General features: G+C 41.5%; 1 protein-coding gene across 8 annotated transcripts; it reads left to right on the top strand.

Annotated features, from left to right (window-relative positions):
- The first annotated feature begins 367 nt into the window (after positions 1–367).
- Positions 368–26,782, top strand: c2cd5 (C2 calcium dependent domain containing 5). Of its 8 annotated transcripts, XM_085412107.1 has the most exons (30): positions 368–717; positions 1,150–1,258; positions 1,406–1,492; positions 1,624–1,795; positions 1,887–1,982; positions 2,280–2,435; positions 2,519–2,756; positions 6,191–6,348; positions 8,466–8,690; positions 9,118–9,206; positions 11,919–12,027; positions 16,979–17,093; positions 17,246–17,344; positions 17,452–17,563; positions 17,652–17,731; positions 18,127–18,313; positions 18,399–18,560; positions 20,236–20,280; positions 20,751–20,891; positions 20,975–21,038; positions 21,172–21,233; positions 21,356–21,454; positions 21,589–21,678; positions 21,787–21,865; positions 22,299–22,391; positions 22,855–22,887; positions 23,174–23,305; positions 24,439–24,632; positions 24,718–24,864; positions 24,954–26,782. In XM_085412107.1, the coding sequence occupies exons 2-30, from the start codon at positions 1,169–1,171 to the stop codon at positions 25,077–25,079; spliced, it is 3,480 nt and encodes a 1,159-aa protein (XP_085268233.1). In that variant the 5' UTR covers positions 368–717; positions 1,150–1,168; the 3' UTR covers positions 25,080–26,782. The 8 variants fall into 8 exon arrangements, with proteins under 8 accessions (XP_085268233.1, XP_085268231.1, XP_085268229.1 ...); XM_085412103.1 differs by lacking the exon at positions 8,466–8,690 and having other exon boundaries at positions 369–717; positions 23,204–23,275; XM_085412101.1 differs by lacking the exon at positions 8,466–8,690 and having other exon boundaries at positions 369–717; positions 23,204–23,305.
- Positions 26,783–26,889: the final 107 nt, after the last annotated feature.

The following is a 26,889-nucleotide window of genomic DNA, read 5'->3' as shown; positions in this document are numbered from 1 at the left end:
AAAATCTATCACGTAACCTCTTACAGTACCCATGCACGCAAAACATTTTGCATTTATTTTAATAATACTGGGAGTGTTTGCTTCCTCGTGCTACGGTCACATGGAAGGTAAACGAAGTTGTCAAAGTTGCGCATGTTCAAACCAAATCTCTAAGATGCCTTTAAGGGATACACTTAACGGGGGAGCTGCTATTGAAATAGATAAAATTAAGCGAAATTGAACTACTGAAAAGCTAAACTTAATTTGACTGCATATAAGCACGTTTTAATCATCCTAGTGGAAAAAGATATTATATTATTTCTTATATTATTATTTTTATTTGAAGCAGGGGCGCGTCGACGTAACGTTCGCATGTTAAAGTACATCTTTACGAGGTACACACAAACGCAGCACACAACAACCCCAAGTGAGAATTCATTCATCATGGGCTTCATGCTGTCAAGCTAGCCGTTGTATTTACGCGGGACGTGTGTAATAAATAGTTAGTGAACAGTAATGCCATTTGTAGAGCATCGCCAGTATCTGTAAAGCCGCAATATCTGCGGCTGGATGATTTCTAAGTTGAGCGACACTTTCCTGTGTGGTGTACTGGGAACTCACGTCTCGTGTTATGGGAGAGACACGGAGGTCAGACGAACGGTGGACTGTCAACAATAATGTCCGAGTAAAACGAGACTGCTGCTGCTTGGCCAGCTGTATGTTAATCTTCTAGCACTGGTAAGGATGCTACAGTCTGCACTGAAGACAACATGCTTATTTTGTAGCTGCATAGGTGGAGGCTTTGCCGTGTGACTGTAAAAACATGGCCGATCAGGTAACTAGAGCTAAAGAGATTCTGACTGCAATGCAGTTAACCTAAGTGGCTTTTCGTGTTAGCCTCGTGTTGCTAACTTAATCTAGCACACTGATAGTTTGTTTTTTGTTTTGTTTTGATAAACGGCAATCCTGTAGATAACCTCAAACCGAGTGGATCAACCTTTTTGAAAAACAAGAAATACAAATTCTAGTTTAGCTTTTAGCTAATTAGCTAGTGAGCTTGTAAACAGAGGAAGGGGCTCTGCACGTTATCACCAAAACATGTTTACCGACGCCTCGATGTTTCCTGTTGCTAAGGGCAGTGTTGACAGATTTAATTATATATGTTGACAGATCAGCGTAAAATTGAATCATGCCTGGGAAACTGAAGGCCAAAATTGTGGCAGGGCGCCACTTGCCTGTGATGGACAGAGCCAGTGACCTTACTGATGCTTTCGTAGAGGTAAGAGAAGAATTTATGTACTTAATTTGTTTACAGCAGTGTGGCTGTACATGAACTGTTTGTCCTAATGCTGATAGTCACTTCCCCTCTAAAATGAGCCAAGAAAAGCAATTAGGCATTTTAAAAAGGTGTCTGATTACATTCCAGGTCAAGTTTGGAAACACAACCTTCAAAACTGATGTCTGTCCCAAATCCCTCAATCCACAATGGAACTCGGAGTGGTTCAAATTTGAGGTAAAATGCCTCTCTTTGAACATGAGGGACCGATGTTATTACTACATTAAATTGCAATCAGATTCTGTAGATTTCTAAACTCTCCTCCTCGCTTTTGCCTCTTGTTCCTCTTCATGCCTTGCTGTCTGTAGGTCGATGATGAGGACTTGCAGGATGAGCCATTGCAGATCACAGTATTGGACCACGACACTTACAGTGCTAATGATGCCATAGGGAAAGTTTACATTGACATTGATCCACTGCTTTACAGTGAGGCTGCTTCTGTCATCTCTGGCTGGTTTCCCATCTATGATACCATCCATGGTATAAGAATCAGCTAATCCATCCACAATGATCACTAATTTTATTTTGTTTTCTTCATGGCCTTATCTATATTTCTATTGTTTGTCATCAGGAATTCGAGGGGAAATAAACGTCATTGTTAAAGTGGAACTCTTCAACGATTTGAACCGTTTCAGACAGTCTTCATGCGGGGTCAAGTTTTTCTGCAGTAAGTTTGGGTGGATTTTTGATTCTAAATGCGTCATAAGACACAATTTTCAGATTTATGTGAGGGAGAGCAGTTCATTAGATGGCACTGTAATCAAGTTTTTTGTGTCATAATGATCTTGCCAACAAAAAAAGGGGTTATTCCTTAATCAGCAAAATTATAAGCTGTGTCAGTGCCATCAGCACATCTGTAAACAAGGAAATACCACTTAAAACTGTGCAATAAAGATGGAATATCAGCTATAACAAACCTTTCTAGTGAAATCTAAGTTCCTTCCCCTCTGTTTTTGTATGGCAGCCACATGTATTCCACAGTGCTACAGGGCAACTTTGGTGCACGGCTTTGTTGAGGAACTCGTGGTAAATGAAGATCCAGAGTACCAGTGGATTGACCGTATCAGAACTCCCAGGGCCTCCAATGAAGCGCGACAGAGGCTCATCTCTCTCATGTCTGGTAAGGAAATTCAGGTGTGGAGGAATGAGTGCCCCAATTTTCCCTGTTTTGTTAACATGGCCGTGTGTTACCCCCCCGTCCAGGAGAACTACAGAGAAAAATAGGGCTTAAAGTGCTGGAGATGGGTGGGAATGCAGTAGTGGGCTACTTGCAGTGTTTCGACCTGGAAGGAGAGTCGGGCCTGGTGGTCCGGGCCATAGGTACCGCCTGCACGCTGGACAAACTCAGCTCTGGAAGTGCCCCTAACACCAATACACACATGCACCCAAACACAGCTCCTGCTTCCAATGCCTGCAATTCCCCCTCTAAAGATGGAAAGGAGTGAGTATGAACCAACATCACGAGCATGCACACTACTACCTCTTTTATGTGCAAGACTGTGAGTTTTGGGAAAGACGATTGTGTGTGCACGAGAGGGAGAGTGTGTGGATTAAAGCGTGTACTGTATAAAGGTTTATGTGCACACTCCTGTGTGTGTCTCAGTATCTCTTGATTCCCCTTTGCACTTGGTGTGTCCATTGTATCACGTATAGTGCATCATAAAACTAACAGCACACGACATAACCTGAGACACACACATGTACAGTACACACACAGCCATCCTCAACCCCCTCCTCCTCCCTTGTCTGTGTCTGCTCTTTTAGACTCCTCTTGCATGGCTTTCTGCTCTGCCTCTGCATGTTCTAGTGCTGCATCTTTTTAGTGTGTATCTAGTACACATGTTCTGCTGTGCCTCTAACTATGTGGTTACTCACTTTTTTCTGCTTTTCCCATCATAAGTGATTTGTTTTGTGGTTTACATCCAGTTCCTGTAACCTTAACGACTTGGTGCGCTTGTGTGCCTCTTATTCTCTTCAAACTTTACATCTGTGTGTCGGCGTGTGAGATTTTGTGTAACGGGGATGTAAACATCTGCTGGTGGTGAGATGAAATGTGTGAATTTAATTGGAAAACTTTTTTTTTCGGTGAGGAGAACAGTCATGAATGTCCACTAAAAATAGGACAAAGTGATGAATCGAAGCGAGCGTAATTATTGTACCGGAGTTCATTTTCTTCTTTCTGTTATGATTGTCTTTCTTCATCTTTCCTTTAAGACTTACCTGCATTTTGGTTTTTCTTGCAATTAAGAAAGTGTTGTAAAAGAAACCCCTATTTCTTCTATGTTATCAGAATCTAAACAGCTATCTGTGATTACACACATTCTTGATTGTTTTTAAACTGGTTATTCAATGAGCTAAAGCTGCCATGATTCGGGATTCTTGTCGTTTAATCTCTTTCGGGTATTTATTGTTGTTTAATTTACTGACACTGTTCAGCAGTAGTGAGTATAAAGCGAAATTCCACTAAATTAAATCCATTTAGTAATTTTGGGTTTGACCTCAAGGTCAGAGGTCAAGTCTTGTGAATTCAATAACTTGATAAGGTTATAATAACAGATTTTTAATTTCCCCATAGGTGTATCTAGGGCTGTGCGATATGACCAAAATCTCATATTCAGACATCTATCGTCCGATAACGATGTAAATCACAAAAATGTAACATTTTCTGTAAATTCTGTGAATCTCGGGCAGCTCGACTTGCCTGAAGCGTTTCCAGCTGGGCATCGTACCTGGAGTGCAGTGTTTTAACTGATGCATGAAACTATACATTTTTAGACATAAGTTGTAACGGCCGCCGTTTTCTTTGTGAGTATTTATTACACAGCGTGCTGCGAGGAAAAGCCTGTTCTAACGTTTGAGTCTAAGGTTTATTTTTTAGCACCTGACTGCTCTTTTTTGCTTCTCATCCGTAAACACTCTGCATCTTTCACGTGAATCAGTTTATTTTGAAAAGTCTCTACAGGATCTTGAGCTTTATTGTGAAAGGTTTATGTGGAACAAGCGGACACGCGGTGGCATTACCGTCGTTGTTGCTAACCACAATGCATTAAAATCAAACGCTTGTCTGTCTGTAGTGTGGTTATATTAAATATAAGAGAAAGAGAGAACTTTAAGAAATTAATATAGCCACTACAGTGACCATCAAAATAATGAAAAAATATTGCCGTAAACAGTTTATTTTGCGACACCACGAAACAAACGATAGCATAAAATGAAACTATAGACGTTTTTATGTCGTCATCCGATATATATCTTATATCAAACACTAGGAGGTTGAGGGGTAGCGCTGGCAGTTGCCAGTCATTTACAGTCTCAATTCCTTCTCTTCAATAAATGCACTTTTAGTTACTACAAAAAAATACAGTCACTTTTTTATTTAATTGTCTATCTATCTTTGCTTAGGCCTCCTTTACTTACTTTTCAGTAAAAACAAACAAACAAAAAAGACATAATGAGAACAAAATGGTGCCAAAGTGGAAAACAAGGTCATCAGATTGCTTTTTTTTTGACCAACAGTTCAAGATGTAGCGGTTGGATATTTTACACTATTATAAAATAAAGGACCTTTCTTAATCAGTTTGCTTAAAATTGATATCCACAGTTACTCCATGTATTAAAATGATTGCTGATTATTTTCTTTTACTTCTTTTTTTAATATTTCAGCCATAATGGAGAATTTTAAGGTTTCCCAGGGAGCCATATAAAAAGAAATTCTTTCCAGGCTAGCTTATTTTTGGTTACTTATCTGTACTGCTGTAGAGCTTTCGTTACCTTTTTTTCCCCTCGTGTTTGCATCCCTGCTCTGTATATGTGTGAGACTGAGATTTCAAACTGAGAGCTGCGTGTTGTTTTTGTGCTTCTTTCACATGACTTTAAATTGAATAACAGTGCAAAAAGTGGGAGTTTTAACAAAAAAAACCCCAACAACCTCTTTTTGCTGTTCTTTTCCTTTTTTGTCTCCCTTTTTCACTCTACTGCAATGTTGCGTTGTGTTGGTTCTTGTGTGCACCTCTTTCTTCCTTTCTGCCAACATTTGGATTTGGACGTTTCTCACCGCTCGTGTCCATATCGGCCCTTCGTCTTCCTCTCTCTCTTTTTCTTTGTCTTTCTCTCTCTCTCTCTCTCTCACTCTCATTCTTTCTGCTGATTGGCCCAGGTCTCCCCTTGCCCACGGATGCCGCTCCACCCACAACAGCCCAGTGCATTCGGTCTGCAGCTCCCAGAGACTGTCCCAGAACTTCTCAGTCTCTGTACCCACACTCATCTTCACTGGTACGCAGAGGCAGGAAAGGAAATAGGTGCAGGAGAAAGGCAGGAAATCAGAAATGCAGTGTAGCAATAAAGCTATAAGATAGAAGCATCAAGGCAAAGAAGGTAGACAGACCCTTATGTCCTTAAAAATGATTTTTAGTCTGGAATCCCTCCACTTCTCATTTTCTAATTACTGCGGGGTGGGCAGTCGGGTTTGCAGTTGCATCAGCATTTCTGAGGAAGGGCCTGTAATCACCCTACAGTCACCTGACCTTTGCTTCACTCTACTGGGACACATGCTTCAGCTCGTCATCCTCTGTTAATCTGATCTTTTTTTGTCTGTTTTGCCATATTGCTTTCTTTAGTTTCATTTATGTGTGTGTGCGTGTGCTGTTCTTCGTCCTTACTTTTTGCTTTTCACGCTTGCTTTTGTTTTTTTGTTTTCCAGCCATGCGTAGCACCTGACAACACACCTCACCCAAAGCAAACAAGTGTCACATTAAAAAGTCACCCTTCCACTTAACAACCTCGGTTCACTCTCACCCACATATGCGCACACATACAAACGCTCAGAGGGGTGCAGTGGTGACTGACGTGTGTGTGTGTGTCATGTTCTCCTGGCAGGCCGGTATTTGTTGAGGATCTGCCCTCGTCCTCCGGCCCGCCAACCCCTTTCAGAGCCCTTCCCACCTCCTCCTCTCCTCCCCCCTTCTCTCCCTCCAAGCCATGCAGCCGCCAGTCCTCATCATCAGACACAGACCTCAGTTTGACGCCCAAGACGGGTAAGAATACTTGGCCCCGTCCCTCTTTCCCATTCTCATCCCTCCCTTCTCCTACACTTCATATTGGTGCTGCTGTGTGGTTTTGTTTTTCAAATTCAGTTTATTCAGTTCATTTTTTAAGAATATTTTAACATTATTTTCTGTTGTAAGTTTTATTATAAATATTTATTAAGCCTTGCCTCGTCTCCCACTTGTCCTCAGTGGCCTGGTGTGTCTTCTTGTTTCACACTTTGAAAAACAAAACAAAAAAAACCAAAAACATTTTTAATATTTGTAATATGAAACATGTGCTTCATAGCCTGAAGGCACACCAGATCTCTGTATTTGTTCCGTCCCCTTGTTGTTGTAGCTTTAGAAGCACTGTGTCTCATGGGGGCTGTTGTTGATTGAAGGTCACTTCTCCATTAGTAGTCATTATGGTTAATCATTGAGCAAGAGATAATTTTGGTAGAACTCTGCCCTAAGGACAACTTAAGCACATTTTAACGCAGGCCACTAATAAATGCCACAAAAACTGAGGAACTTTTCACCACAGCTGCCCTCCCGAGCCCTCAGGATTGGACCTACATTTTCCCCTAATCCACATTCCTCCTTTCTTTCCACTTCATTATCTTTCTTGCTCATGTTTCCTCTTCTGTGCCTCCTTTCTTTTCCTCTTAAGCCATTTTCACATGTAGATTGCAGGAGTCCAGACTTGAATCTGATTGAATCTCTGGAGAGATCGGAAAATGGCTATGCACCAACGCTCCCCGTCCATTCTGATGGAGCTTGAGAGATTCTGCAAAGAAGAATGATAGAAACTTCCCAAAAATAGGTGTTCCAAGCTTGTGGCATCATACTCAAAGTTTTGCAGAGAAAAATGAATTTAATCAATTTTTGGAATAAGGCTGTAACATGGCAAACTGCTACAGCTGTGAATACTTTTTGGGTGCACTGTATAGCTAAGTCTTTAGGATTTAACACTTTTTCAATAAGATTTGACTGAGTTGTAGACTTTTAAGCTTTAATTCGAGGCATTTGACAAAGTTATTGCATTAACTTGTTAGGAATTACAGCCAATTGTTTACATAGTCCATTACATCCAATTTCAGAGGAATGTTCTTTTGTTGTTCCGTGATAATTTAAAAGCAGATAAAAAAATCTAGGGCTGATTCCAAGTTTAGAGCTTGCATTTAGTAGCTGACCTCAATATGAGATCAAGAGATGTATAAATACAAGTTAAAGTGCTCATCATTTGGCTGAAAGACCAAAAGAAAACAGAGAGCATCAGCTTTAAGGAACAACATTCTGGTGTATTCTTAAAAAGAAGAAATGAACTAGCCAGTTCAGCAACATCGAAAGGCTTGAAAAACCACAGAAGACAAGTAAAGTCCACTATAACAGAATTATTTCCATGTTTAGGAAAAACAGCTTCACATCTAACCGAGTGAAGAGCACTTTTGGTAAAGTTGGAACAATCAACGAGATGCCTGAACTGAGGTTTTCACAGGTCGTGACAGGAAGGCCAGATCAGACCGCCGGGAAACATCTAGAAGAGCCTTCACAGTTCTAGAAAAATCTTTGGACAGATTGAAACCAAGATCAACTTGTACCATAATGATGGGAAGATAAAATTATGGAGAGCAAGAGAAATGACTCATGATCAGAAGCATTGATTGTCTGGAGTTCATGTGTGAAAATGGCTTTTGCTTCCCATCATTCTTCAGCATTTTTCCTTTTTCTCTCTCCTTACAACCAGTACATACAGTGCACATTTGATAAATGTCATTAAATTATTTGAATCGAAAGTATATTTTGGGTTCTGCAACACTGAAAGTCATCAGTTTGTAGTTAGCATGCTAATTTAATTAAAATGTGGACCAGCCATGTAATGTATTGACAGCTGATCCGCTCACCAAGGTCAGTATCAGTACAATGCCCAGCTTACTTAATACTAGCTACCTACTTTGCATAGTTCATTTCTCTATGCTTGTGTCCACTTTCCTCCTCATCGTGCTCTTCTCCATCTTCTCAGTTGTTGTGCTTCTACCTACTCTCTTCATTGCTCTCTGTCTATCCATTCTCAATATATCTGTTTTCTTTATGCACCCTCCATCTTTTTCTCTGCTGTTGGATAGAGGAGCCCCATTCAGTGAGATGCAGACCTGGGATCTTCCTCTGCCCCAGCTCCCCCATCCTTTCCACAGACACTCTGTCCCTTCCTGGTTCTGGCTCAGTGGGCTGTGGTCGTGGCTCTAATCCCAGGGCAACCACCTCAGCCCCACTCTCCTCCATCCAGTCAGACTCTGCCTTGCTGAGAAAGAGCGTGTCCTTCACTGAGGACCTGCTGCTGGCAGCCTCCGGTATAGTAGGCCTGCTGTGTGTCACCGAGTGCCAGAACCTTATAACAGTGAAGTGTTGGCATCTCACTCATTTGATGGGTCAACAGCAGGACTGTTCACATCCAAATTGTCTTGACTGGTTTTGTCAGAAACACTAACTGCTCACAGTCCACAAAACTACTGTGAGAGTCCTATTCTGAATACCTTAACTCCCAGCATGTGGTTTGATGTATTTTCTAGTGCACTAAATGATCAGAATAAGTTAGTCTGAGGTTCATGAGGCTGAAGATCATTAGGTTTTTTTTCATCCAAGTTCAACTTTCTCTTGATTTGTTTTAACATGAATGCTGCAATGTAATAATCACCTGACAGTTTGTTTGTCTTTGTGTTCGGCTGACTTTTGTGTTTAAAATGACAAAACTGAAGCCAGGCTCTCCTCTGTGATCAGGAATGGGCAGTGGAGGCAGCGCCGGGAAGGAGGCGGGACCTCTGAGGACCCTCCTCAGACAACAGACGCAGACAGCTCTTGAGCAGCGGGTACGGTGACAATGGTGTCACTCATCGTCCACGCTTACAAACAATTAATTACTAGCTCACTACTGGTGCAGACACCTGAGACTGAAATGCAATGTCACAGCTGACGAGCCATTTTGGAGAGTTGAGGGTTTGACATTTGTGTTGGCGTTGCATATCAGCCTCAGATCTCTGTGCAAATGGTGAGTTTTAACACAGGTGCATTCTTTGTGACAAATTCATAACTGACATTGGAGAGGTGTTTAATGGGGATCGGTCTGTGTAAGACCAAGTAATGTTCCATTTTTTGTGTCTCGACCACTTATGCTATTCAGGGAGCGTCTTCCTCTGGGTTATTGTTAAACGCCAGGGTATGTCCCATCAGTGTGACACCTTCTCACTCTCCACCTTTCCCTTGAAACCCTAACCAAGCGGATGACCACCACCTAGCCTGAGTCAACTCCTAACCTAGCTCTTTTTTTTTTTTTTTTTTTTTTATTGCTCTGCACCCTCCAAACCCTAAAAGATTGACAAACATGTAAGGCAGAGTGCCTGAGGTTAGGAGTTGGGCTCCCTTCTTGTTCGAAGGGGTGTGTTTGAGACTGTTCGTGTTTCGTCTGGATATTCATCTCAAGTGCCTCCCTCCTTCCAGAAAAATTTCCCGAGTTTGACTTTTGGTTTCCCGTATCAAAAACAGGAATGAGCATACTCATCTCATCAGCTCATTCTTGTGACCTGGCTCAGAGTGGGAGGAGCTGTCAGACAAATTGGAAGACATCTTCCTTTTGTGGAGTAGTGGATACGATTGAAATTTGTGGCATTCCCACCTGATTTCTGATCACTGAAGCCATCCATCACATACTGGTCCTGCATGGCTGGGAATCACTACGTCCCTCTGCTTTTCTGTAAGAGTGTTGTCTCTTCAACTAAGAATGAATACCAGCAGGCTTTGTTTCCTGCTCCTCGTGTGAGTGAATGCATGGATTTGCATCACATTACTTGGCTAGAGACAGAAGACCAGCTGTGTTCTTAGTGGGCAGAGACAAGCATGTAAATCAGAGTAATGATTCACAGCCGCAAACTACTTTGTCTGTCTTTGTCCTTCACTTTCAGCTCCAGACCTAATGAATGCATGTGTATACAGTAGACTCAAAAGAATTCAATCACTACATCAGTGACACTAAATACCTAGGCTTTCATAGATGTTTTTCTCAATCATTTCCAGCTGTATTTGAAATGCTTTTGAGTTTTATTCCTACATGGGTAGGCTGTAGTGGGGAATCTCAGTGGACAAAACCTGCATGGGGGGCTCATCACACTCTGTCCTTGGTGCATGTTTCCACTTATCCTATACCTGCTGTAACTTAAGTCTACATGCATCATGTTTTAGACTTTAAAAACAGTTTTGATTGATAATCACCTGCTTCAGTGTGTATTGGAAGAGGAAAAAATGTGAAGTTTGATATCTGGTTCTGCTTTAGGATTTTCCAATTTCTCAGTTTTTGCATAGAATTGATACTGTGAGGTTTCTGGGGTTGAAAAATATTAAAAATATAGGATGATCTCTATTCAAAGTATTTACAAATTAATTTTTTTTGTTATGCAATATAAAGATCTTATTAGTAGTGTGCAAAGGTCTTGAGCTAGCCCTTGTTTTTTTCTGGGGGTTTTTTGTGTGTTTTTTTTAAACTAAATTACCTCCAAGCAGGAAGTAGGTGGTTTTGAGCAGTAGTTCTCCAGTGTTCTGAAAGTCTTTCTAGGTTTTTTGATTTGCATGTTGGCTGCTTTTTCATTCATTTTCAGTCCAGTCCTTGTACGTGATAGTTTTTCTTATTGTTTTTGTCAAGCCACTAAAAACTGATGTCTTAATCATGCAAACATAAAAAGGAATTTAACCCACATATGTCTGCACATTACAGTCAACTTGGCAAAGAAACATTTTTAAGTTGTATCTTTAGGGACTTTTTTACTAGCAGACCATGAGAAAAAAAACACTTTGTTCACTTTTATTTCGTTGACTCTATGAAAAATTGCAAATGTAACATGATTAGATAGATGTATTTTTGCACCAACAAGGTGATTTTTAAAGAGCTATTAGCTGAGAACCAGATGAACAGTAATTGAAATTCATATATTAAAAAAAGGAAATAAAATCCAGCAAAGACCTGACACAGGACCTCGCTGTGGCTTAATTTTTCAGCACAACAGTGATTCCAAACACAAAAGAGTTAAAAGCATACATGGCTAAAAAAAAACACATGAAGTGAAACATTAACACGTGAATGTTCTTTAAGAAGCCTGGAGAACTTTTCCTGAAGACTACTGAGAAGGACGCTTGGCTGAAAGACTTCACACTTTAGTGAAGATTAAAAGGGGTCCTATTGACCTTTCAGGCTAGTTAGAATTGTAAAAACAGTTTTTGCCTTATGTACTGTATTTCATTTATGTTTGTAGAATTCCCATTTTCTTGGTAAAATATAAAGAAATATAGGCTGACTCAAGACTTTTGCCCACTACTGTAGGTGTTGTATCTTATAGTGGTGTTTTAACCACCTACCTAACGCAGAACAAATTAGCCTTGTCAGCAAAAAGTAAATATTTGAACTCAGTTTTGAGTTGAGAACCTAATATTCACCAATGTATAAGTAAACATGAGACACAAAAATACTGGAAAGGCCCTTTCTGTAAGTGACCAGTGTGTGTGTTTTTTTTTTTTTTTTTTAATTAAATGTGTAGGAGTTCCCCTTCTTCACCTTGACGTCGTTCCCGCCTGGTTTTCTGCTTCATGTTGGTGGAGTGGTCAGCGCTCGATCTGTCAAATTACTGGATCGGATACACAACCCCGGTGAGTTCAACACACAAAAGCACACAAGTTCCTAACGTAGCTCGTCCATCGCGCCATGAAAAGATAAGAGTGAGCTTTTTCCATTGACCCTACAGTGTTGTGTGTGTTTGATCTCGTTGCAAATGGCTGTTAGTCAATGCTACCCATTATCCTCTTGTGTTGCCAAATTTTTCCAGTGTATGGTCCTACTCCCAATTTGTTTGCAAAGGAAAAAAAAAACAATAAGTTGACGGTCAGACTTAAGTTTATCTGCAAGTCCTGTAGGTAGCAGGTGAAAGCTGTTCCTGGTCACGCCGATAGGCTGCGTCTGCAGTTTGTTCTAAACTTTAGGATGGGCTATCATCACATGTGTCAAACATTTTTATGGATAGGGGCAACTTTCACCTTGTCGTTTGACTCACTGGCTTTATGTAATTAATAGTCTGTGCTGGTCATGTGGTGGCTCTGTGTGTGTGCCTGTGCTGTGGTTGCTGTGTTGTTGTCATGCAGTGCTGCCCCCTGCGGCTGAATTGCAGTAGTGGCGCATGGCTCCAGTGTTTTGCCTGCTACTTCTGTTGTGTGTGTGGTTGGCTGTAGGTGGCAACATATCGGGGTGCTGTGGTGTCTTGATTAAGCTCTGCCAGCCTTTCTCTGTCTTTATTGAACTCAGTGTGTTGAATCTGTTCTTGTGTTAAGAGGGGCATAATAAATACACCTTCAAATGAGATTTACAGACATTTGCTCGTCAGGTGATCACCTGCCTGTTAACAGTGTTGAAATGCCTGAGTCCAGTTTATAGACTTAGTAGTTTTACCTTTTAGCTCAGTTTACTAATAGCCTACCAATATGAATGAAGGATGTCTGAGAATCTAATCAAAGGGGAGTGTTGATGAATGTGGGCTGGGTTAGGATAAGCAGGGCTCTTGTCAGAAGTGGACAGGGGAACTAAAATAAGACTGTAAAAAAGGTGCTGTGATTAAACCTGTAGTCTTGTTTAAATTAGACTCAATGACCCTGATTGAAACTCCAGGATTAACTTGGAAAGCAGTCTGAAAAGAGCCCTGTTCACTGTTGCCTTTCTACTACAGAAAAACATCAAAGGTACCCTGTGGAGTTTTTCTTCAAAAATAGCACCGGGGAGCGATATTTTTACAAGTGCATTACTTTTTTAGCTTGTTTTTACTTCGACAATAACAACAATAACTTAACAGTTATGCTCTGCTTAACTCAGGCTTGATCTGCTGGTTATTAGCAAAATACATTAGCTAATGCATGTAAAAGCACTTCATGTAATGTTTTATAAATGCATCCAAGGCCGTCGTTGTTGAATCACTGCAGCTAAATGTTGGCAACCCAGATGACTTCTATCACTCACTCAGGTTGGTCGGCCTGCTCCAGACTGGCACCGTTTGAACCTGTTGACTGATGATTTAAAATCGGAGCAGGGGGGCATTTACAGTAAGAACATGCCCGGTGCATTATGATGAGACGCATTCGTTTTTGTTTACGTGAAAACTCCACAGTGCGCCTACATGTACTTACAGTCGCTGCATGCTCCTTTTTGTGTTGTAGAGCTTCTCTTCTCCTTATGTTAAAAACAAAATAAGTAAATATAGCCTGACGCTTTTACTCATCTCAGTTCTCCTCTCTTCCTCATCAGTCTTTTTCTTCTCTGTCAGATTGTTTCAATAGGACCTAACTTAGTTTGTCGTCGCATTAGTGACTGTGAAGTGGTGTCTGTCTTTGCATAGTGATTGTGGAGTGCTTCCGTTGTGCTGTGTCGGTTTGTTAGACTGTCTCTTCTTTTCTTTTTCTCTCTTTTCTGTACTAACGGTGTGTTCTGGCCCAGCCTTGGGTAACACGCGCTCATACAAACTGCTAGACTGGAATAGTGTCACTGCAGGTATTTTCCCCCCTTTTAATGCTCTCACCCACAGGAATGATGGCAGCTCAATGAAATTAAACCCATGTCTGCTTAGTGTTAAACTATAACGCCCCCATAGAAAGCTTAAGTAGAATTCAGCATAGCCTCATATTGCTGAAAACTTCTGACTTCAGTGAGCTGCCATCTTCCTCTCTCTAATCTGTGTGTTTGCGTGTGTGTGTGCTGAGTTTAGTTGAGCATGCCCTGCGTCCCCACCCCATCCAGCCTGGCCTGGCTACCCCACACCCAGCTCATCCTGCTGCACAGAAGAGCTCCTGCTCTTCACTAACGTTGTCCCAGCGCTGTTTCTAACGCTTCCCGAATGAACATTGTGGTCAAACCTGTCTAGACCAGAGGAGGTTTAGGAGGTTTACTCTGTCACAAAGAGCCACTGAGGCATGTGCATCCTTAACTCACTGGGCCGTATTCATACTGAGAGAAAGAAAGCGAAAGAGAGAGAAAAGTGATGAATGGATGCATGGAAAGAAGACGTTGGGGGGTGCAGTTGAGGAAAATTAACTGGATCTGGGACTTTACGGTGGGGATGGAGGGAAAGAGGTGAGCTGACTTAAATAATGGAGTAGATTTGATGGACTCTAGTGAATGAATATGGCCCTTCTCTGCCCATGACTGTGCACGTGGTCATGAGTGTGCACGTTGGTGAGCCTATGCCTGTTTGACATAACTGCTTCTGGTTTAAAGAAACCCACCTCGTGGGCCTAATGCCTGACCATCAGTCATTGTTCTTCATCTCTTCAGTTTCACAGCCCATTCTTCTCACCCCCTCATTCATTCCTCTCCCCTGTCTCACCTACCATTTGAGTTTCTCTCTGTATTTGGGAGGCTCTGTCAGCATGTAGCGCTCCCAGGGAATCATGGGGTGAAGCTCAATACTCTAATGTAGCTTTTTTTTTGGTCATGTCCTCTTTGTTCAACAGCCTAAAACAACCATATGAGTCAGATTAAGCTAGAGCTGGGCGATAGAACGATAACGATATGTATCGCGATATAACTTTTACTCGATAGAGAAATTAAGCTATCGCGATAGACCGCGCCGCTCTTGTTCTCTTAAAAAAAAAAAAAAAAAAAAAAAAAGGTCAGCCGATCCAAATTCAGTAGCGCAGAGCCGAACCAATCACAGCCGCAGCGTCACGTCGCGTGACTTGTTACGTACAGCACAAGTGCCAAGCCGCACGTGTGTTTGTTTGGGAAGCAGCCAGCGGGTAATGGAGCCAGCGCATAATGGAGGAAATGAGTGTGCCGACTAGAAAAATCAACCGAGCGTGACCGAAGAGAAAACAGATGATGGTTCCAATGCCGGAGAGATTGTCGAACGGAAGAGCCATAGAAGTTCCGTAGTGTGAAGGTATTTCGGCTATTTCAAGTCTGACAAAAAACAGAGTAGCGTGCACTGTAAATTGTGCCGAAAGCAAGTCTGGAAATACAATAAACTGGTGCATGCGTCACACTGTGCGCCACGTTATTGTTTCGGTGAAATGAATTTCTACAATACTGTTAATTCTACTCTCTGCAGTGTTTAAATGCTTACATATACACACAGTTACTGTCCCTCCACACATACGACTCTGTTCTGCTTCTATGCCCCAGCTTTGTTTACTTTTTCCCACCGAGGCTTCTAGACTTCTGATTGGCCAACATTTCTGCACGGTTAGGAATCTAGCGCCACCTGCTGCTTTGGCATGTTCATAGCAGAGTTTTCCTTCATTTCTGCCTTTATGTGTGGACGGGATTATTTTTTTAAAACAAAAACGGAAAATCTCAGTTTTCAAAAATACCCGTGTACGTGTGGACGTAGCCTCAGTCTCTGACTGGAAGCGCTAATTCGTCATTCGGCTTTTGTCAGACTAAAGTAACTGTTAAAACTGTTTGAAAAGCTAAGCTATACAACAAGGAGAGATTGAGAATTTCCTTTTAGTTCTCAGTTTATTTGATACTGACAAAAGTTAGTCAGTTTTGTCTGTTCTTCTGTAAAACAAACTAAGATTTATTTTTAGAATTAATATTTTGTTTCTAAGTGGAATTGACAATTTAGTCTGTTTCATTTGTTCTATTTTGAAACTTAAACGCTTTAGCGGCTGCCTTTTGTGTAGTTTGCAATATTTGCCTTTATTTATCTGAAAAAGTCTCATGTTCCTTAAGTACATCTACCCTGTTGAACTTATTATGGGAAATAAATATTTAAAAACAAGCTGCTGATTATTTCACATTTTACTTGTGAGCAACGGCACATTTAAATCTTACAAATATAGTTATTTGGCTTATATCGTGATAGATATCGTTATCGCCTGAAATGAAAAAAACATATCGTGATATGAAAAAATCTCATATCGCCCAGCTCTATGATTAAGCTCTCAACTTGCAATGATTTGGCTTTAAAGAAAAAGATGTTTGGAGCAAAGCCTCATGAGAATATTGAAACACACCCATGGTTTAGCATAAGTATGATGAAGGCTCGATCGCTTTAAAATTACTAGCTTTGTCACCAGGATAGGAAAGCACGTTTAAAATTAGGCGTAGTGTCTTCTCTTATACCAGATTTTCTATCTATACTAGCAGAGCCACATAATGGCTGGTGGCTGTGTCCTTTTGGTTAGTGCAGCTGGCTGAAAGGAGACAAAGAGAAGGGAGACATGAACATTTATATGATGTCCACTAATGAACTAATCTTGTCTGACCATTGACTCTGCCTTCATCATCATCATCTCTCTGAAATTCTCACAAACCATTTTCAGTGTCAGTTTGTTTTACAAACTCACGGTTGGTTTTGGCCTGCTTTGATACACTGATTAACCCATAAAACATCAGAAAATACAAACTGTAATGTTGGCTGTTTGTTGATTTTCTGGTAAGTCAAAGCAGTCAGATTAGGCACCGGATTATGCACAGATTTCCTGTTAGTGTTGTTTGGATTTGTGAGGGTACTGCATTTTTAACCTATATTTTAGTGTTCAGTGAGGTGTTTTGATAAATAATTCAGTTAGAAATGCCTCGTGAAGGCTGTTTGATTTAGAATTGTGTGTTTCGCAGATGAGCCCGAGACTCGCGATGCCTGGTGGGAGGAGATTCGCCAGGAGATCAAATCTCATGCCAGAGCTCTCGGTTGCCATGCGGTTGTAGGGTACAGTGAGAGCACAAGCATCTGGTATGTACTGCGTAAACACACAGAAAAGTGATGCACTTTAATCCCGAGTTTGGTACAAAACACTTGGATCCTTGTGATTTCTCTCTTTGTGTCCTGCTCTCATTGCGCCTTTTTGTTTTTCTCTTTTCATTTCTCCCATTGGCTCAAAACAGCGAGGAGGTGTGTATTCTGTCCGCATCTGGCACAGCAGCCATCTTGAATCCTCGGTACATGCGTGAAGGCTGCCTGGACATCGGCTGCACCGACCACAGGTTGGTTTCTTTTTTTCTTATTGTTCAGCTCAAAGTCTCGGACAGTCTGAATGTCAGTCATCACGTGTTTATGACAATGCACCTTTTTGGTTTTTGTTGTTCTCCAGGTTTGAGGAGCCATCGCCACCGAACTGTGGCTTCTGTCACATCCCGTACGATGAGCTCAACATGCCCTTCCCTGCACAGCTCACCTATTGTTACCACTGTAGACGACAAAAGGTATCAAATACAGTTAATTTCTTTTTAGGTTAAATAAAAGGTTTCTGCTCTTTAAAAATATCAATAACTACTGCCTTTTTTTTGTAAGGTTCCTGATGTGCTCTTCACAACAATTGACCTGCCATCAGAAGCAGCTGTTGCAGGAAAGGGCTGCCTTATCCAGGCCAGGTATAACACCTCACAAACCCACAAACCCTTCTTGATATTAGCAGAAAAGGAGTTAAAAGGCTTTAAAAAAATATTACTTAGGGAAAAAAACACACAAATCAAATCTATAAAAGTAAAGAATATTACAAGCATTTCACTCTATAATCTAGCTATAAATTATAACTTTTACAGTAGATATTTCAGATAACATAATTTATAAGACCCAATATTCTTCAGTGGTATCATGTGGACTAAACAATACACCTCAGACGATGCATTTTGACATCAAAGGAAGTTATCAAAGTGAGCAATTTTGACCAATCAAGGTCAATTTTAGACCTCAATTGGGTTCAGTCAAGCAGGTTTTCTATGAGTGAATCAATGCACCTTCAATGCCAGTGCCTCTTATCTGTCAGGCTGTGCCGTCTAAAGAAGAAAGCCCAGGGAGAAGCGAATGCAACGGCCATCTCTAACCTGCTGCCTTTCATGGAATATGAGCTACACACTCAGCTGATGAATAAGCTGAAACTGCGGAGCATGAACGCGCTATTTGGCCTGCACATACAGATCAGTGTTGGCGAGAACATGCTCCTGGGTCTGGCTGTAGGTTAACCTTTCATGCTAACAAGTGATTATGTCGCTTTTATGTGTGGTGGATCTTAATCGAAGAAAACGTGTGTGTGTTCAGTCTGCTACAGGTGTGTACCTGACAGCTCTGCCTGCTCCAGGGGGTATCCAGATAGCAGGGAAGACTCCAGGAGACTTGAGCAGCGAGCATATATCATCCATTCAGAAAAGGATTAATGACACCATAGCTGTGAACAAAGAGCTCTATCAAATAAATCCTCCGGTGAGACAGTCAACACTTGCTGATACAGTGAACTTATGGAAGCTGATCTTTGTGATAAAGCCTGAAAAGTCTCACCTTTCAGGGCAGGTTTGTGGTAATGTAGGTTTGTTTCCAACTGCAGTAGCTGTGGTGTCATGTATGAAGCCTTTTAGCACAACAGAACTAAAAAAGTTAAAATTTATGATGTTCAGACATGGTAAAAACTTACCCTGATGAATACGCTATAACATCACTGTTTGTGGTCATTTTATACTGCAACAAGTAGGAACAGTTTTCACATTTTTTTCTACTTTGAAAGAAAAAATATCTACGGTCTATGACCAAGAATATTAAAGACTAGTGCATTGTCATCAGGCTTTTACATTGTATGGACAATACTAGTGTTTTCCATTATTTTGGTGATATTTTACAGTGTTAAAAAACATTTTATGAGACATACTATACAGTCCAGACTATAGTTATGTGGACAGTTACCTTTTTATTTTGTTCTCCAAGCTTTGTTGATTGGATACAACATTAAAGGGTCAAGATTTACAAAGATTCAAAGTGCCCGGCCAACTGGAAACTGTTTCCTGGGTGGCTGTGTGTCATGGCTCAGAGCTGACTATCAACACTTAACCTTCAGTTACAAGTAGAAGTTATGTGTCATTAAATGAGAAGAGAGGAATTGAACATGAAAGAGAAAGAACTCCATGTTGGTATTTGTTTTCCAGAAAATCTGAAAATCATGGTGAAGGGGAAAAAAAAAAAAAAACTTGCTGAAAAGCAAGCCAGAAATGCTTCACAAGTACATAACTTGTTCTCACCTTTTAAAGGAAGAATTCGTGACCAGATTAATTCATGATTAAAGGATCAGAAGAACAAAGGGGCCAAGTCATATGTGTATATATATCTAGATCAGGGGTGGGCAATCCACGAGGGCCGGTGTCCCTGCAGGTTTTAGATCTCACCTTGGGTCAACACACCTGAATCACATGATTAGTTCATTACCAGGCCTCTGGAGAACTTCAGGACATGTTGAGAAGCTAATTTAGCCATTTAAATCAGCTGTGTTGGTTCGAGGACACATCTAAAACCTGCAGGGACACCGGCCCTCGTGGACTGAGATTGCCCACCCCTGATCTAGATAGCTAGATAGATAGATCTTTTGACTTAAAGCCCCCTCTCTGTTATTGTTTCAGCCCATATGGCTGTGTTTGCTAATGTCATATTGCTAGTTGTTAATTAATTCACTGCTGAAAAAAAGCATAGGGACGAGTGTGCAGGTGTGCACTGTAGGTGAATTCTCTAGATGCATTAAAAATGGTCATCAGGCACATAGCCGAAGCAACCAAAGAGCCTTCCAGGGTGAAGAAGTGAGCTGTCTTTCAATCGCTGTGTTAATCACTTGAGCCAAATCTGTTTGAGACCTATTCAACTTGCTGAAGGTCAGATTAAAGAAAGAGTCCCTAAACGTTGTCTGCCGTGCATAGGAAGCAGTCCTTTCCATACTGATGCACACCTTCTCAAGTGAAATCTAAGACTTGACACTTTAATGTAGTACATGTCATCTTATTTAAATCCTCTGTGCTGAAGCTGAACAACTTCTAACTGTCCATATATGCCTGGGCTGTATATTCTGTTCTTTGTGAATCGTGATAAACTTACCCCTCTTGTCTCTCTCTGATCATTAAAGAAATTATTTGCCCTGGACCCTGAGGTGTTCTGCGGCATAAACATGGTACTGAGCATGCCAACCTTTAGCTGTGAGACGCAGCAAAGCATGACAAGTGTTTCACACTATTAATCTCACACTATTAATTGCAGCTCTTAACTGGGGACTTTTTTTGTGTGTGGGGATAATACATAACCCACACCAGAGTCACCTCTTCAGATGACTCACTGCAAAGTCATTTTATAAGTTGTTAACGTACTTTGATTATGTCCATCTCCCCTGACCAATCACACTCTCCCCTGCATATATATTTGTGTGTGTGCGAGTGTGCGTTTTCCCAAATTAACACCAACCATGAGTGTGTGTCAGTAAAGTTGACTGGGTGAGTGAGAGCATGTGGATTGTTACTAACACAGTCATTCTACTAGTTACAGTACAGATGTACAGATGTTAGATACAGATGTGATCTTCTGCGGTGTTCTGGTTTTCTCTCTGACGTCCCGTCTGCTCGGACGCTGCGTCTGTTTTGCTTGCAGGAGCTTGCAGAGGAAGGGGTGGGCTCTCCAATCCCTGAGCCAAGGCATCGATCCAGACTTTTTCGCTCCCACTCGGAAAGCTCAGACGAGCTATCAGAACTGGATCTGTCCCACGGCAAAAAGGATGCCTTCGTCCTGGAGGTGTGTATCTGTACAAATCAAATCAGTACACGCCAGTTGTAAATGCCAGTTTAAATGGTGACAATGTTTGATCACTCCTATAGATTGATGACACCGATGCCGTGGAGGATATCCACTCCCTCCTGATCGATGCACCTCCCCCCACAGGTACATGCTGCACACTCACTCTGGTTCAGTTACAATGGATCGTTATGCACTGCACACAAGTTAATAATTCAGTCCAAGCTCTAGCAGGTGCCATTGTTTCTGTGCTTCATTGCATCTGCTTCAATGTCTTCAGGTTTCTACAGCTGCAACACTGAAAATATGCCTGGGATTTCTAACTGGACTTCAGGAGTACAGGTACGTACTGAACGTAGTTGTAGCAATACTAACCATTATTGCAGAATAATTATTTTAGAAATAAATACAATTAAGTATTAATTCAGATCTGTGTAAATCTGTGTCATCCTTTATGTTGACAGATGTTTACATCAGTGAGGGTTTTGAGGTTGAGCAATGCCAATCTTACTAACCAAGGCTTAAACAAGATCTTTACTGACCTCTGTGAGAACCTGCTGAAGGTAAGAAACCATCATGGAGCAGGTTTCACACTGGCACTGTTTTTTGGGGGTTTTTTTTCTTAGTTGAACTTGCTATGGTTGTCTGTGTTTAGTTTTGGGTTTTACAAGTCTACAATTCATCATGTTTGTTTCAGAGTTTTTACTTCAAGCTGCGCTCTATGATCCCCTGCTGTCTTTGTCATCTCAACTTCACCGTAGCAGTGCCAGAAGAAGAGCTCATACAGGTGAGACAATTCAGGCTATCACTCATTTGTCAAGCTGCCAGAGCAGTGAATGTAATTGAGAGAAAAATTTTTATCTACTGCTGTTCCTCTGCTCGTCTCCCTGCGCAGGTCACAGTGACAGCCGTTGCCATGACCTATGACAAGGAACAGACTCAGGAGAAGACAGCTGAGAAGCCCGTCAACAAAGGTCAGTCTCTCTGTTAATTTTACTTCAGTTAAAGCTCTGCTCAGATGAAGGAAAGCTTTCACGTCCAGTTTAATACACTCAGTACTCATCAGTCAAGGAAAAAAAATTTCAAGCTGCATCTATGAAGTGAGCCACTACTTGACTCCAAATAATGCAATAACTCAGCTTAGGTAAGTTGATATCAATATTGAGCAAAGCTGAGAATTATTGCATGATTATTAGTGAAGTAGGAAAACAAATATTCTTTTAGGATCTAAGCCAGGATGTCAAACTCATTTTACACGATAGGCCACATACAACCCACTTTGGCTGATTCTGGCCCCTGAGGTCTTATGTTTGACACCCCTGCTCTAAATAGTGTATTGCTTTTTAGAAACATCCCTGCTAGTGCTGTGTGTAAAGTTGAGTGTGGTTTTTGTGTGTATCTTTTTAGGGAGCCTTGAGGCTGAAGAGCAGCTGCAGTTTCCCCTGGAATTGTGTGCAGACTCGTCCTCTTCCAACATTCAGACAGCATCCAAAATCTCAGGTATCTTTAACTGTATTTTTACCTCCCTTACCTCCGTTACCCTGCTTCACTAAACAGGTATCACCCATCTCGTCCACTAACACATCAGATACAGTCTCTTTATTCACCCCAGCTGCAAAGCTCTGCCAAAACCAGCTGCTTATAGTCCGATCAGCAGGTAAATGAACTGTAGTAGACAAGTGAGAGTTTGTTTTGCCGTCAACTTAGATAACAGTCTGTGACGCTGTCTAGAAGAGACTTTGTGTTGGTGACCCCCATTTGCATTAGGCTAACACAGCCATGGGATAATGGGGTGGGGGTGATGGTTAAAGCTAGGCAGCGCCTGCTGTGTTCGCCTTGTGGCAGTAATCGGTTGTTACTGAACTTTTCTCACCTTCCGACAAGGACAAAGTTAGACTGTGATGGTGTGTGTGTGTGTGTGTGTGTGTGTGTGTGTGTGTGTGTGTGTGTGTGTGTGAGACAGGTGTCGGAGAAAGTACCAACATGTCACCCAGAGGTAAGCTACCTTCTTGTCTTTTATTTTCCCAGCCCCTTCTCCCGCTACCGAAACTACTACACTGCCCTGTTTTGACTTTTCATCCTTTAGTCTCGGACAGAGTTATCCTGCACAGCTCCCAACCCTCATCCAGTTTTGTTCTTTTCTGTTCGTTTGTTTTGTGTTCTGTTTTGTCTTTTCGTTTTCTTTTCTTGTTGTTGTTGTTGCTGTTGCGTTTGTGAATGCACGTGTGTGTGTGTGCGCGCGTGTGTGTGTGTGTGCGTGCGTGCGTGTGTGTTCTCTCCAGCTGCCTCCGTTGATTACGGTTCCTTTGCAGACAGATGCAGCACCTGGCTAGAGCTGCTTAGGCTGAAAGCTCACACCATAAGACGAGGATCAGTTAAGACAAGTAGGAGGACACAGTCTCTAGCACACTCTGGTGATCATACCCACAAATACAGAACACTGTTCACAAGCGGTCACACATACGCGCACACACCCCTCCATGCATGCCACTGGGGGGCGGAGCATTGTAAATCAAGCACCAGCTTTGTTTTTGTTTTTTTGGCTAGAGTGTGAAAGTTGACGCCCCGCCCCTCAGAGGGATCCACAATTTGCAGCTTGCCAAAAACAGTGTGTCACATTAGAAAGGTTTTTCATTTTGTGTGCAGCATTTTTCTCAAATAGCTTGTTGGTTGCAGCAATTTCATGAGAACCTCCGGAGGGTTCCTTTTATTCCCCTCCCCTGCTTTTGCATCACTGATTCTTCTTATGCTTGGAAGATAGGAGGAGACACTGTATGAATGCTAAAGGATTTCATGTCTGATTTGTTTGGGAACACACTGATAATCACGGTGGGGCGGGGGTCAAAGCTTTTCTGCAAGAGCTCGTGTGACTTTTCAGATCTGTGCATGTTAAGTAAACTACAGTCTAATATGTGGCTCTGAAGGTTCCTGGTTTGATGGATGTAAGCCACATCAGGTAAATTTGCAATAAGATATTGGAGCATCTTTCACACTCTGGCTTGTGTACATGTGCCCAGCCTCAGCCTCACAGCTGTTTCTGTCTGTCTCCATGTCTGAAGCCTTCCTCACAAATGCCAACATATAGAATAAAATCTCTCATGTACTTTGCTGTAAGCACTCTATTCACACTTGTAAACAGCTGTGCCCAGGTCTGTCTCTCTGTCTGCAGACATGTGTAATTGTTTGTTTGCATCAACTGCATGATATGCATGGCAGCGCACACGCGCCAAGTGATTGTCTATTGCATTCTCAATGCTGCATGTAAATCTAACAAACACACACACATGCCTAAGCACATGTAAGTGCACATTTTACTCTTGCTGTGCAAACCCTAACAGCTGAGTTTCTGCATTTTCATTCCACTATGACATTTCTTTCTGCTTCAAGGCTCATGTCTGCTTTTAATCTTTCCACTAGTTTTGAGTTTTTTCTGGTATCTCCATTCCCGTTTTATCTCTTCTTTTTCTTTATATCCCCTCTCCTCTCTTCTTATTTTTCTCTTCACGTCTCCCACTTGCTTCTGCCTACACTCTCTCTGAACCTGCAGTCTCATCTTTGGAGCGCTGCAGTCCGCTTCAAGAGGGACGTTCCCGCTCGCTGCGCTCCAGTCGCTCGTTTGGAGGCAGCTCGGTAACGGTGGTGAAGATGACGCCGCTCTCCTTCCTTCCCGGGACACGCATCATTAAATACCTTGGCATTATCAACATGTTTTTTATCAGAGAGACGACATCATTACGGGAGGTACGAGCGACGTCAGTAAAATATCCAAAGTCCCGCGGTCATTTTGCGCAGTTTTAAACGTAAAGTGTGTTTTTGTTCTGTGCAGGAAGGCGGTGTCAGCGGCTTCCTTCACTCATTCATCGCAGAGGTGTTTGCGATGGTTCGAGCCCATGTAGCGGCCCTCGGCGGCAATGCAGTTGTGTCTTACAGCATGAAAGAATGTGTGTTCATGGAAAATCCGAATAAAAATCAGGTGATATAAACTGCACATTACTAACAGGCGGTTTATCTCAATACTGGCTGTTCAATTGATTAAATTTTGTGTACTTGTTCTTCTCTTAGGCTCAGTGTCTCATAAATGTAAGCGGTGATGCGGTTATCTGCATCAGCGAAACAGACCAGGAGTCCTCAGCATCTACGGCAAATACTGGACAGACCGGTGGCAGTGAAACTGATGGGGCTACATGACAATGACACTGGTCCCCAATTCTGGCTCCAAGAAACACACACTAAGTCAACACACTTTAAGTCTAGCCGTCCAAATCTGACTGACTTATGTTTGCCTTAAAACTCTATAAAAGATCCAAAGGCTTGGACACAGCGAATAAAGAACCATTGCTCAAGCATGCAAAGCAATCTATATTAATATAGGAGTGTGGGATGTTTCTTTTTTGTTTAAAGAGAACATATTTTGCAGGACATATTATGGAATTTCAAAGTATTTAAAAACATTTAATTTAAAACCAGTCACCGACTCCTTACACCTAACCTTCATATTAAAGCCATCCATGCTGGGGTCACTCGCAGCCACGGTATATTGGTCATCCAGTCGGGTATGAGTAAGGCAGCTATGACTGATTTGTCCATCCACGGATCACAGATGTCGCTCAATGACTGAAGTAAAAGGGATACAAGCTAATGATTTTAAAACACAGTCAAATTCTTACTCAGTTATTTTCATCCCATGTGTTGAGCACCAAGTGAACAGATTATGCATCAGGCAAGGCAAGTGTTTAAATTTCAACTGAGTGGTGCTCTTTCTTAAACTATAGAAAAAATAGCCTGAAGTGGAAAATTTTGAAGCTAATTCCAAAGAATCCAGGTGGACATGTGATCCGTTCACTGTTGTCCAATTTTAATGTTTTATGTCTAAACTGGGCTCATGTTGAATTTTTGAGAATCTTGCTAATTAGTTTTAAAGTGTTTCTCAGAGGAAGTCCAAAATTGTTCTGCAAGTGTGGAACGATGGTGTAACAGCTGTATTTCTGGGAGGAAACTCATGTTACATGCATATAGATAACACAAGCCAAAATTACAGGTGTTATATGCACATATTTTTGTAGAGCAATAACTCCCTTTAGAATAGCCATTACCATATATTCAGTATAAAGCTATTTAAAACTATTAGATTATATTGCTTTATCTTAAATTCAAGTGGCATAGCAGGTATGCTTTTTATTCACATGCAACTGGAGTGAGCAGGGAAATGGTGACAGGTGTGATGTCAGATGAATACAAACAAAACTGGTGAGTTGATATAAAGCGGGTCTTTGGGATGTCGTAGCAGGGATCTGTAATAGAATATAAAAAATGAGGTTGTTTTGAAGTATTTAAATGCATCAAGAGGACGTCAGTTGCTTCGATACCCAGAGATCATCTGGGTATCGAAGCAACTGACGTCCTCTTGATGCATTTATCTGTGTGTGTCAAATTTCACATACCTTCGCCAAGCTTAATCGCTGTTTCGTGGGCACTCGTGTTTATGTTTAGAGTCTTGCTGCTGGTCTTCTGTCTATTGTGGGGGGTGGGGGGGGAGCAGCTACAAGTGTCTGTGCCACCTGAAAACAGACTGTAAATGTTCTCCAAAAAAAAAGAGAAAAAAAATCAGATTTCTAGTATTTTTGTAAGTTAAAGAGTCCTACTACTTAATTCAGCTGTGCAATGAGTTTCATGATGTTTTTGTGTCACTGTGTCAGAGGATTAGTGGTACTCTGTTTTGTGTGTGATCAGCTGTTTGTGATTAGTTTCATATGTTTGTGTCTAAAACTTGAATGTAAATACTTGGAAGCTTTGGCTCTTTGACTAGCAGCATGCAGACCCATTTTTTTTTATTGCCATGACCCTGTATGCTTGCCTGATAGGTCTTGCACAATAAACCTGAGTCAAAGTGACAGCTATTGGTTTCTTGTTTTTATTGTTATTTGTTTAATTTGATGAGCTATAAAAATAGAACGGGATCTGTAGTTGTCTTTTTAAAGATTATTTCTGCCAATACAAA

This window comes from Rhamphochromis longiceps, linkage group LG7, assembly GCF_057381845.1.
Source record: "Rhamphochromis longiceps isolate RC_006_pf linkage group LG7, R_longiceps_female_GT1.1, whole genome shotgun sequence".
NCBI classification, from domain to species: domain Eukaryota; kingdom Metazoa; phylum Chordata; class Actinopteri; order Cichliformes; family Cichlidae; genus Rhamphochromis; species Rhamphochromis longiceps.
This window is presented reverse-complemented; position numbering and strand designations above follow the sequence as displayed.

Coding starts and splice junctions, on each gene's coding strand:
- c2cd5 (XM_085412107.1), top strand. CDS start 1,169: ATGCCTGGGAAACTGAAGGCCAAAATTGTGGCAGGGCGCCACTTGCCT. Junction 20,892..20,974: donor AGGATGCCTTCGTCCTGGAG/GTGTGTATCTGT, acceptor TCACTCCTATAG/ATTGATGACACCGATGCCGT. Junction 24,633..24,717: donor AGACGACATCATTACGGGAG/GTACGAGCGACG, acceptor TGTTCTGTGCAG/GAAGGCGGTGTCAGCGGCTT.